Below are 13,141 nucleotides of genomic sequence, written 5' to 3' on the forward strand. Positions count from 1 at the left end.
CAAAAAGCCACATTTTTCAAAATACAAATATCACAGGCACCGAAAGTGAGATTAAATCTTCTGAGCAGGGGCACAGACTGCAAAACAAATGCCACAGGGGTGTTAACACTTCCCTATGCCATCCAAAACATGAGGAGTTACTGTAAAACAATTGTACCTGTTCTGACTTACATACAAATTCAACTTTTGAACCTATATAACCTGTCTTGTTCATAACTTGGGGACTGCCTGTATATGAAAGAAGAGCTATGTACCACTTCTTTTTATTTTTGTTGACTTTTTATATATTGTTTTCTCATTAATTTTAAATAGCTTTAACTGTATGTATTTGAGTGTCTGTTGGTTTTATGAATTAGACAAATGTTAATAAAATAAAAGGATGGTTAAATAATATCTAGAGGGGGCAGAATAATAAGGGTTAAAATCCACAGACAATGAGTGTGAGGTTCACAGAAAAACTTCTATAGTTATGCATATGTAGTATGGACATGTTAATGTAGGTATTGACCCTTTCAGACTGCCCCCCAAATAAGGGACCCGTTGCACTTTTACCAGAGACATCAAAATGGTGTTGTGATTGTTTTTTGTGTGATTGTGTTGTATCTTACTGGAGGCAGGGATGATGGATTGTGTTGCCAATTTTAGAGTTTGGGGGGTGTTGGGTTTTGTTGTTTTGTTGGTCGCCATGATGCCATCACTCATATATATATATATATATATGTATATATAGATTACAAAATATAGAAAGCATGGCACATTGCCTGTTGTGGGTTTTGGCCTTTTTTTGGTGTTGTGATTGTGTTTTTTGTGTGATTGTGTTGTATCTTACTGGAGGCAGGGATGATGGATTGTGTTGCCAATTTTAGAGTTTGGGGGTGTTGGGTTTTGTTGTTTTGTGCGTCGCCGTGATGCCAAAAGCCTTTTATATATATATAGATTACATTACATTAAATACATTATTACATAATAAAGGACATTCTTTGCTCTCTTCTAAATGCTGTGCATATGGAGCTAGATATTTATCCTTAGCTAGTGTTGGCATGGACATTAGTAACAGTTGAATAAAACAAGAATTTCTTTTTAAATAAAATTAATGACTAATAGCATTTTTTTTAAAAAAGACTAGAGAGACCTTTAAAAAGGATTCCAAATAATCGGAAAACATTTTGTTCTACCCAGTATAGATGTGAGGGGTGATTGTGGAGCTCCTTGGCCGTATCATAGGCTTCCCTTCTGATACAATCCAAAAAGGACCATGTTGAAGGCTTTTACGGGCTGTAGGTAGAACATGTCAATTTACTGGGAAAAGATTATAATGTTGTCTCAGATACGTTTTGTCTCAGATACGTTTTTTGTCTCATTTAGGCTGCATCTCCAGCCAGCATAACCCACACTCATTAACCACAATAAGACACCTTTAGTGACATTTGTCAGGTGGGCTGATGAATAAGGAAATTAACTGGAAAAGGGTAATCAGAATATTTGATCTATTTTCAGACTTATTTTCTTGTTTTTCTGTAAAAGATATCATGAGATAGCCCACATTGTAGCTGTATGTATGACTCATCCTGGTTTTGTCTGCCTTGTGATTTTAGACTTCAGATAGAATCTTATGCCTCTTTTATTAGGAAGTTCAATGGGGGTTGTCACTAGGAACATATACATCATTGCAGCTATAATTTGAGCCTTTTCGATTGAACAGAATATGCTGAAAAGTTTCCTATCATATAGGTTAATATCATAGGCTACAATCCATTTCACTTTAGTTTTAAGTTCCCTATGGCCCCATCTACACTGACCATTTAATGCACTTCAAAGCTAGCTTCAAATTGTGGTGGCCAGGCAGCAATCTCCCACAAAAGTGGGTGAAAGAATGCCCTCAATGTGCATCGTTGATCTGACTGTTGTATAATCACCATCCGGGGCTCAAACTGGTTCCAGGATTTCTTATGGAATCATCTGCACAGCAAAATCACTTAGTATAGATGTGCTCTTAGTGAATCTTTCTGTAGTTTGTAGTACTATCTTTAGTTGTTAGCTGTTGGTCATTTCATAGAAATGAAAGTGAAGCAGCTGAGAATACTCATTTTGTGCTCCAGTGGATCTATCTGTAATAATTTCCCCTGCTCCTTCTACACTTAACTCTTTCTTTCAGAAACAATGACAAAGAGAGAGAATCTCTTTCCTCCTATAAAGAATGCAGAAGAGTAAGCAGAGGAAAAGGTTGAATGAACAGCAGGACAAATGTAAAGAAAGCTTATAGAGTAGAAAAGATCTCTTTGTTTGTCGGGGGAGGGCCTCCTCCTGTTCCCACTGTCACAAGCACGGCTGGTGGGGACAAGAGAGAGGGACTTCTCCGTGGTGGCCCTCTGGCTCTGGAACGCGTTCCCTAGGGAGATTAGGCAGGCCTCCACCCCATTAGCCTTTAGGAAAGGTTTAAAAACCTGGCTTTTCCAGCATGCTTTTGGAAAATGAATTGTCATCCTCTGTCCCAGTGACCATTACTTTATTTGATGCACTGTACACTATTCCATCAGTTGGAAATAGCTCCAGTGTCCACCCCTTCCCACATCTCTTACTGATTGTAGCACTTTAGTCATCCACCTTATTCCCTTGTTTTACAACATTCATTCTGTGCCGTTTGGCCCAGTCTGTTTTTATGACTTTTATTCTGGTGTCTAAATTATGTCTAACTATATTATGTTCACCATTTTAATTTAATATGCTAACATGTTTAATTTTGTATTTTATTTTGATGTGTTTTACTTTCTGTTTATTGTAATTACCCGGGCTTGGCCCCATGTAAGCCGCCCCGAGTCCCTTTGGGGAGATGGAGGTGGGGTACAAAAATAAAGTTGTTGTTGTTGTTGTTGTTGTTGTTGTTGTTATTAAAAGGGAGTAGGAGACAAAAAATGAGCCTAAGGAAAATAAGCGACGACTGGGATGAGATTAGAAATTGTGTTAGTGTCTACTGTGAAGCTGAGTATTTTGCTAGCTCACAGTAGTATATAGTCTGTGGAGTGCAACAGATTGTTGGGTCATTGTAAATATTTGCAATATTTCCTGTTTCTTTGGTAGTCTAAAGAATGGCATCATAGGCTAGGAAACAATAAGGGGAAATGAAGTGAGATACAAACAATTAAGTGAATTCATAAACAATATTTGTTGAGCATATAGTGCTCTTGAGGCCATTGTACTTCATCGAAGTGTAAATTGTAATGGCTAATAAAGCACCTTTTTAAATCAGAAGCTTGATGGCGGAGAGAGATCAAAGATAAATTAATTTAAAATGAAATTCTGGAGAGCAGATATGCACATGCAATTGTATAGCTGGGGATTAATGGAGGATGTGGTGAACTGTGCTATTCAAGAGGTTTTGGCAGTTTGGATGACAATTAATTTGATGAAGACTGATCTATTCCCTGCAATACATCGGACAGCAATTATTCTATAGTCAGGTATTTCTCATGTGAACATATTCCAACCTCTTGGCTTTCATGACAACATGGGCACCTTAACACTGCACAGTTGTAGCACAAAACTTTAACTGCTATCTCACACGATCCTGGTGTTTGAAATTCAGGGACAAGTATTAAGAATGCTCAGCCAAAAAGCCCTTTTGGTGTTTTAACCAAATTGCAGGGCTCATGATTTCACAGGATTCAAACTTTGAAGTTAAGTGGAATGTGGTGATACAATTGTATAGCATGAAAGAGGCTTGTGTTTTGTTGGAGCAAGATCTCACATTGTCTCAAGCTATTGTCAATTTTTTTACATGTGTGGATAGTGATGTATGTTTTTCATTCACTTGTGATATGTTTACAAACCTATCTGTGTTATACTGGTGTGTGCATTTCAGGTTTCCCCAAAGAATATTGGAAATCATAATGTAATGAGGGTGATGAGAATTCAGTGGAGAGTTTCTTATCCTAACTATCATTAACACAGAACTAATGCTCCAAAGTTCCCTTGGGAGATGAATTGATGATTAATGCTGTTCCAACTGTTTTACTGACTTATATTGTAAAGTTGTTATCAGATTAGTGTTGCCAGCCCAGGCTTAAGAATGACTTTTCTGTTCAGTTTCTCACTGACCAAAGTGAGATGGAATGAAGGTGTATGAAGATATAGGTAGCATGGAAAAAGTAGATTATTAGTTTGTCACTTTTTCTCATAGTACGAGATTCACTGGCAAAATTAAATGGCAAACAAAAATGTACTATTTCTTCATTTGGTAAATGGCAATAAAAGCTGAACTATTACCCTGGAAGAGCCCACTTCCATCTGTTTCAGTAATGTGGAAAGTGTGGCTCTCTAGATATTATTAGACAATGTTTAATTGAGTTTGCCTGCTTGTTTAATCACATTTAGATTCCCCGCACTGCAACAACCTGTCTCAAGGGCATTGCTGGCTCTGTGTCCCCTTGTATTGCATTCTCCTAGTGCTAAATGCAACTGAAAATGAAAACTCATACTCTTCAGACTATGGACCTCATCACATGGAGGTCCAGAAGCCAAGGGATAGACGGGGACAGTGAGGGAAACTGTGGAGCAGCATTCCACTTTGTCCCCTTATCATTGCGGGTCATGGGCTGTCATCTCACAACATTTCCCCATTGTCCCTGGCTTCCTTTTGTGCTGTTCCCAGCTTCTTCTATGAGGAGTCAGGTAGTCACCCGACTAATCAGGACCCTGTCTTTGTGGTGCTGCTTGCATGACTCTCTATCCGAAGTAGCCCTGCATCATGTGATGGGCTCTTGCAGACTCCGTCTCAATAGCATACTGGCAGTGCACAGAGATGGCAAAAACCACCCATCTGATGAAATCAGATGATAGCTTGAGGCTTCTGCCTGTAGTTTGCAAATACAATAACAGAATGACCTGTTGTTAGTCAATGAGAAGCAAAATTAGTTTTGCCAGGATACGGAGAATGAGATGAAAACTGGCATGATGGCATCAGATAACTTCAATCATAACTATACCACCTTCATTGTGTACTAAGCCCTTTTAAGTTTTGCTGGAATAGATGCATTACAGAAGCCAGTTTTGTCTTTCTGGAAGACTGCTCCTCCCTCTCTTTCTCTGGTCCAATCCAAAGGCCATGAGAGGTTTTCGTATTTGCCCTCCTAGGACAGAGGAAAAGGTCCTACTTCAGGGAGGTAGATCTTCCAACCTGACCCATTCAGTTGATATATTTCCATTTAACCTGAATCCTTCCTGAATGTCAGAACATTGATAGAAATGAAAGAAGGAACAGTTACAATTATGTTTACAAATTGTATCCAGAAGTCTTTTCCTAATATTTTATTATATCTATTTTGCTTCACTCTATGGTATATCTATTTCAACAAAATATTGTTCAAGCCATCCAAAAGTTCACATTTGCTGATACAAACTGGTGACAATTGAAATTGTACATTCTTTGTGAGATACTAGGGTAAGGCCTTGATCAGTCTGATGGCAAGAGTTTGTATATGTGGCGTATAGTTTAGAATGAACAATAATGTGCAACATATCATTCTCTTGTTACTGTCTCTTGGCAGGGACCTCTTTGCCCCAGGCTACACTGAGACTCATTATACCCAAAGTGGACTTCCGCAAACTGTTATGGTGAACAAAACAGTAAGTATTCCAGTATAGTTTTTCTCTAATGCAGAAGTGATATAATGGCTTTGGGTGAATAAATCACACGTTATCACACTAGGGCTCTAAAGCGGGCAGCCCCGCATTTCTGGTGCCTGGCTGTCTCCTACCACTGGAGGTTTCATCCTGTGTTCAGTCTTTAAACCAGGGGTGAGGAATCTATAGCCATCTATATATTAGTAGACTGTAACTCTCTTCATCCCCATCCAATATGGTCAGGCATGTTTCAGTCCAAAAATGTGTTGGCAGCCAGTGAATTTCCACTTCTGGTTTGGATTGGCTGCTCCTCTGAAATGAATTGATTGATGGGGCAATTAGGATGATTTTCTATCAGGTATGGGCAAATCCAGGCCGGGGGGCCAGATTCAACCCTTACAGATTTGGCTTTTTTGTAGGCCCTCCTCTCTGTCACCATCCCTCCCTCCCTCCCTCCCTCCCTTCTCTCCCCTCCTTCCTTCCTTCCTTCCTTCCTTCCTTCCTTCCTTCCTTCCTTCCTTCCTTCCTTCCTTCCTTCCCTTGCACCCTTTTGTCCTTCCTTCCCTCCCTCTCCCCTCCCTCTTTCCCTTTATCTCTTTCCATCCTTCTCTTCCTCCTTTCTTCCCTCCTTCCTTCTCTTTTTCCTTCCTCCTTTCCTCCTGGCGGATGTTTAGTTGGGAGAAGAGACAGTTGAGAGGGAACATGATCATCATGTTTCAAGATTTAAAAGGATGTTCCATTGAGGAGGGGGGGGGGGGACGGATTTTCTTCTGTTCCAGAGACCAGGGCACAAGGGAGCAATGGGTTCAAATGGCAGGGAAAGAGATTTGACTGAAAAAATTAGGAAGAACTTCCTGGAGAGTGGTTGCCTCAGAGTGTGGTGGAGTCTCCTTCTCTGGAGGCTTTTCTGTAGAGGCTGTCTATTGGGAGTGCTTTAATGGTGACTTTCTGCATAGTAGGTGGTTAGACTGGATGGCCCTTGGGGGTCTCTTCCAGTTCTAGGATTCTATATCAGGAGTAGGCAATACTGGATCTAATGGATACACCTTTTCTCTCCCATCCACCATCTCATCCTGATGGAGGCTAACCCTTTTGAGAGCCAAAAGTTTCCCATCTTTCCTTTACTTTCTGCATCCAAAAGAGAAGAGGAAGGGGAGGAAAGGGCAGTGAGGAGATTTGGGGGGGGGACCCCTCCCTCCAGGCCCACCCACCCCACTCTGGCCTGCCATGTGGCCCCCACATTAGAAAGTTTGCCCATGCCTGTGTTATATCAAAATAAAATTTTAGGATCAATTTTTGTCCTTTTGTCTTTTGTCCTTCCTACCATGTAATTTGTTTGAACTGTTGATTGTGATGGGATTCATTGGTGGCTGGGTTGTAAAACTTGTTTTCTTGACAATTGTGTTGGTGAAAACCCATTTAATAGGGTCCTTGTGACATTTTGCCTTAAAAAACAAAAAAACAAAAAACAAAAACAAAGAAAAAGGATCTGAAAAATAAGAATTCTTCCATAGTCATTTGAATTTGATGGGGAAAATTTTCATGCCATCACTGTCAGTTGGATCTTAGCTCTAGGGCAAATGTCCAATGCCACCAGTTCAGGATTACAGGATGAATATCCCATATCAGAAATGCTTGGAACCAGAATTGTCTTGTATTCTGGACTTTTTGTGGGGGGTTCCTGTGTTTACATATCTTTTAGGTGGGACTCGTGTTTCATATGGTCCCTATGAAACATAAATGAATTTAATTAAATATTTATTTGATTTACCATATGTTTCATATGCATCTTATACACATAACTAGAAGGTAATTTTATATTTGTTAATATATGTGTGCATGAAACCAAGCTTGTGTACATTGAACCATCAGGAAACAAATATATCAATATCTCAGCCTCCCATGCAGAATATTTTGTATTTTGGAGTATTTCAGATAGCAGAATTTCAGATAGAGGATGTTCAACCTGTACTATGAACTCAATATGCCTGGTTCAAATTATTTTGCTTCCCAAGGCAAGCTGTATATTCTCAACTGTCTCAATTTGACAGGGGCCATTCTGATTAATCCATTATCACTCCACTTTTTCAGCTCTTTTTAAATTGTCCCAGTTTTTCCCTTCCCTCCCTCCATTCTCCCTTTATTCTCAGTTTATCTCAATTGCTGAAAACTAAGTTCATGGCACAGTAGTAATTTGTCATGGAGCCAATTCCCAGAGCTGAGTCTGTAAGCTCTGGAATCGGAGCCATAACAACAAGCACTCCCCGATAGCTCATGCAGACACCTGGCAGCGGAGCATGGGAACTTTTGGAGTGAGAATCAAAACAGCTTTAATGAATAGTTGGTGTTGTAATGGTAGTAATGTGATATGGGGGGTGGGGTTTGGTGATGATATTTACGTGTGGTGTGACGTTGTAGCAAAGGTGATAAAAATGATTGTGTGTAAACATTATGTCATTCTCGACTTTTCCCAAGTCGTGTGTTCTTCAATAAAGATTGGTTTTGATAACAGCTACCTTTGGTCTGTGTTCATGCTGGTCGTTTGAAGTAAGCGTGACAGTAATTGGTGCTTAATTAACTTAGCAGAGGAAGGAAGAAAGGAGAGGAAGAATCTTTCCCGTCCCAATACACTCAGGCAAAAGCAAATTGCAACATTTTCTAGCCATTATGTTCTTCCTTATGAATATTTTTCTAAGTTTGACCACACCAGTGTGGGTCATCATTCCTTGACAATTTCTATTCTGTCCTCTAGGATCATTGCTTTTACCATGGTATAGTGAGAGGGATGGAAGACTCAAGTGTGGCACTCAGCACATGCAATGGTCTACGGTAAGGTCCAAGCTCCCTGTTTCAAAATCTAATCTCTGACTGATTCTCCGAAGTAACCTCCTTATAACTTCATAATCTGCTGTTGCAAAGAGGGAACTCAACCAAAATGTATGTCTCCTTTTTTCAAAAAGGAAACATATTCATGGTGGAATTACAAAAGAAAGTCATGATCACTATTAATCATCACTTTCATGTTGGAGCCCCCGATGGCCAAGGGGATAAAAGCCTCGTAACTTGAAGGTTGGGTTGCTGACCTGAAAGCTGCCAGGTTCGAATCCCACCTGGGGAGAGTGCGGATGAGCTCCCTCTATCAGCTCCAGCTCCATGCGGGGACATGAGAGAAGCCTCCCACAAGGATAATAAAACATCAAAACATCCGGGCGTCCCCTGGGCAACGTCCTTGCAGACGGCCAATTCTCTCACTCCAGAAGCAACTTCTGACAAGGAAAAAAAAATCACTTTCATGTTCTCTCTGTGAAGATCTATGTCAGGGCTGTGCAATGTGTGTTCTCCTGATGTCAAATTTCAGTTCCCATCCTCCACAGTTATACACAAAGTGAAAGCTCAGCCAGGACAGGTGGCTGTCACCCAGAGGAGTCTCCTATGTATCATCCCAGTTTGAAGGGGATTTATTGTACTAAGTCATCGGAAGAGGATGGTAGGAGGCACTTAGTGAGTGGTTCACCAAGTTCTACAATTGATAAGAACAAAGGTCAGGGGGTGCCACAAGTTATTTGCAATTCAAGAAGTAACCCAGAGAGTAGATAGAATAGGAAGCCATGCTTGCTGATGATTAGGAAGAGGCTTACATAGTTTTAAGTTATATTTGCTTTTCTGCTTCCTTATAATGCTCTTCTAAATCTGCCCATATATTTTGGTGTTACAGCATTTTTATAATATATTTCTTGTGTAAAGCTGCTTCCAAATATCTGTTCTTCAACACTGTTTGTCAGTTGTGAGTCTGCAGTATAGATATGCACAAATTTACTCCATATGAGGAAGATTTGACCTCCAAAAACAATAAATTAAAGATAGTGTTTTTATAAACAGGACGCATTAGATTTTGGTCACCTTTATTCAAAGACATTTGAAAGCTGGGCTTCTGTCCAGTCAGGAAACAGTTTTGGCCAAATCCCTCAGTGACCTCAATTCACTTTACTGTAAACAAACTGTCCAGCATTGTACACAAAGTAAACATTGGCCACGTATGTCAGACAGAATCCACATGGCCCACACAAAATGGGAAGCAATGCAGGTGCAACCTGACCCACTTTTCTTCTTCTCCTCCCTACCATTTTCTGTTTTTTTATTATTCTTGGCTGCAGCAATATCATCTGAAAGCTCATTTTCCATTTATAGCAGAGTCTCTTGCAGTATAAGATGGTGCACATTGTCCTAAGTTTGGATTACTGGAAGCATTCAGATGCAATATGCTTGCAGATGTCCTTACTTCTTCAGTGAGGAAAGCAGGTGGGAAGGATGTAACTTTATCCCTACAGACGGATCCCTCTGCTTTTCCTCCCAAATCTGCCTGAGAAAACGGTCCCAGTTTTTCCTGCATAAACTAGATTCTATTCGTCAGTATACATGCCAGTTCACATACAACTGTGGGTTCCAGTGACAGGGGCTAGTCCCTTTTCTGATATAGTGAGACTATATGCCTGCCCAGAGTATTGACTGATTGAATGTATTTTTGTCATTCCAAAAATAAAAGTTTGGTGAGCAGGTTACATGATATTAAAATATATTTTTAAAAAATCATAATGCAGAATGAACAACTACAAGCCAGAGGTTTTTTAAAGACACAATATAAACTGTAGAAAGCCATGAACACTTAAAAATAACAATATTTAACTAGGCAAACCTACCTAATATGGAAATGATAAACATGGATTAATAAAATTATGGAAATAAAGGACATGGATGAATTGACGTATTTGATGAAACAGAGTAACGGAAAAGGAATTCAAAAGACGGACTGGATTATGGTTGATAACTATTTAAAAATGGATGAGAAATAAATTGATAGAATGAAGGATAGACTTTATAAAGATGGAGGAAAAAGTAATTTATTGGTAAAAGTCTATGATAGACAAAGATAAGAAAGTTATGGGGTAAAAGAAGAAGAACGGAAGTCAACAAATTTTTATTTTATTTTTTATCTTATTTTTTGTATGTTTTTTTTCTTTCTTTTTTCTATCTTCCTCTTCTATTTTTTCTTTCCACACTTTCCTTTAAAATTTGTTCTCATTCTTTCGCTGTAAAATTTTGAAAATCACAATAAAAATTATTTTTAAAAAACCAAAAAAAAACATGTGGGCACCAGGCAAACTTTGTTGTTTCCCCCCCCCAAAAAAGGAAACACCACAGTGAAGAAAGCCTTTCTTACTCTTAGAACCTTATCACATGAGATTAGCCACGCATAATCACAAGATATTTATTACATGTTTTTGTATTTCTTCTGTTTCTTCTTTCCATGTAAATTGTTGGTGGAACACACCTTTCCATTGATGGGGAAAACCTGCGAATGGCTTCCAATATTGCTGCTTGAGTGAATTAGCATAATTCTCCCCCTCTCCCCTAAGTAGGATGAGGTTGATTTTATGGATGAAAGAACAAGTCTTGTTAAAGGGAGAGAGAGGCTGAGTAAGATTAGTTCAGATTTCACTCTCCCTACTCTTTAACCCAACAACCCCCCTTTTGGGCAGATCACTCTTTCATTACATATAAAGTTATCCTCTCTGGCTGAGCAAGGGGTGTTCAAATACAGAAAAAAGAGACTAAGGGATCCACACCTGCTTCTCTGATATCTTAAAAAAAACTTTATTGTATAAAGGATATGAAAAGGGGCAAGCAGTGGGGGGGAGGGTAAGAAGGAAGGAAGGAAAAGAGAGGATCAGGAGAGTAGTGAAGAAAACAGAGGCACAATAGTAGTTGTAAACAAGCGTGATCGTGACTGGGTACATTTACAATTACCCTTTTTTGGGTGGTGATCCATTTTTCTGGATGCTGGATCAGCCCTGTGTCCCCACAGGACACACCTGCAACTTGCTTGTTTTAGATACTGAAAATATAGTTGTGTAATTTTCAAGGTGACAAAATACAAACATTTTAACTGTGTTGATTCTCCATGCAAGTGATGTACACCCCCTGCTGGTCCACCTAGCAATATAAAGCAAAGGAAGATCCTGAGGAAAACAGTGTCTTCATGGGGCTCTTCTGGACTCTGGTTTGAATACCTCTGACTGGCAATCAAATGAGAAATTATCAGTCAGCATATTGGAATTCCTTGTGCCCCAGAAACCTTGTCCAACCTTGTTCTCTTCAAGTGTGTTTGGAGTACAATCCCCTGACCTATCTGTAATGACAATGATGGCTGGTAGTGATGAGAATTGTAATTTCACCTAGAAAAATAAAGGATATTCACAATTACTCATTTTCAGGCTGAAAAGAGGTTTTTCTAATAGCCAGGAGGCCCTATCAGGAAGAGTAATAGAGCAGTGAAACTTTTTGAATGTTCTTATGTATTAAATGGTTTTAAATGTGTTGTTAATTTTATTGATTGTTTGGCATTGAATCTTGCCAGGTGTTGTAAGCCCCCTTGAGTCCCCTTGGGTGAGAAAGGTGGGGTAAAATGTTGTAAATAATAATAAATAATAAATAATATTATGGAGGAATTATTTGTTTGTACACATGAGAAAAAATGGATTTCCTATACACAAAATACATTTTATGTGCAGAAAACCTAAAATGTGTTTTCCTCCTTGCAGTAATTCCACAATCACACTTTAAGACATTTGAATATGGGAAGAATACTGTAGATAAATAGTCATTTTGAGCAAAAGAAAAAAAAACCTGTGATGATCATTTACCCTTGCATGCGAAAATGAAATAATATGATTTGCATTCATAGTCTAAGCACATTGGCATAAAGAACAGATTTGGGAAAGCTGACTGAAGATATAATTTAGACTAGCACAGTAAAAGGTAAAGGTAAAGGTTTCCCCTGACATTAAGTCCAGTCATGTCTGACTCTGGGGGTTGGTGCTCATCTCCATTTCTAAGCCGAAGAGCCGGCGTTGTCCATAGACATCTCCAGGTCATGTGGCCGGCATGACTGCATGGAGTGCCGTTAACTTCCTGCCGGAGCGGTACCTATTGATCTACTCACATTTGCATGTTTTCGAACTGCTAGGTTGGCAGAAGCTGGAGCAACAGCGGGCACTCATTCCACTCCCGGGATTTGAACCTGGGACCTTTCGGTCTGCAAGTTCAGCTGCTCAGTGCTTTAACACACTGTGCCATCAGGGGACTGGCAAAGTATTTCATAATAAATCTGAGTATATAAATCTATTCTATTATATATTTGCGCATAATAAAATTAGAACTTAAGGCAGTGTAACATGCAAAAGATACACAAGACAAGATAACCTTTGAGATAGTAATGCACAAGTATTTTCCTTCTTCAGCTTCTATTATTGTTATTGTTTTTCAGTGGCCTTATAGTATTAAGAAACAACCTCAGTTATATCTTGGAGCCACTTCCTCACAATCAGGAGCAGCACTTGATCTACAGGTCTGAACATCTCAAGGTTCCCAGGGGTAGCTGTGGAAACCAGAATTCAGAGTTTTGGGCCATCGACTGGTTTAATGAGCTGGCATCCCGAGCTGAGCCAGGTTATCACAGGGTGAG

The 13,141-nt window shown here is 39.4% G+C and overlaps 1 protein-coding gene across 3 annotated transcripts in view; it reads left to right on the forward strand.

Annotated features, from left to right (window-relative positions):
* Window positions 1–13,141, forward strand: part of adam19 (ADAM metallopeptidase domain 19) — a 72,102-nt gene that overhangs the window by 24,904 nt on the left and 34,057 nt on the right. For all 3 annotated transcript variants that reach the window (XM_062970236.1, XM_003223477.4, XM_062970237.1), the window contains 3 exons: window positions 5,544–5,622; window positions 8,372–8,448; window positions 12,944–13,136. In XM_062970236.1, coding sequence (XP_062826306.1) covers window positions 5,544–5,622; window positions 8,372–8,448; window positions 12,944–13,136 — 349 coding nt within the window. The remainder of the gene's footprint in view (window positions 1–5,543; window positions 5,623–8,371; window positions 8,449–12,943; window positions 13,137–13,141) is intronic.

Source organism: Anolis carolinensis, chromosome 2, assembly GCF_035594765.1.
Source record: "Anolis carolinensis isolate JA03-04 chromosome 2, rAnoCar3.1.pri, whole genome shotgun sequence".
NCBI classification, from domain to species: Eukaryota; Metazoa; Chordata; class Lepidosauria; order Squamata; family Dactyloidae; genus Anolis; species Anolis carolinensis.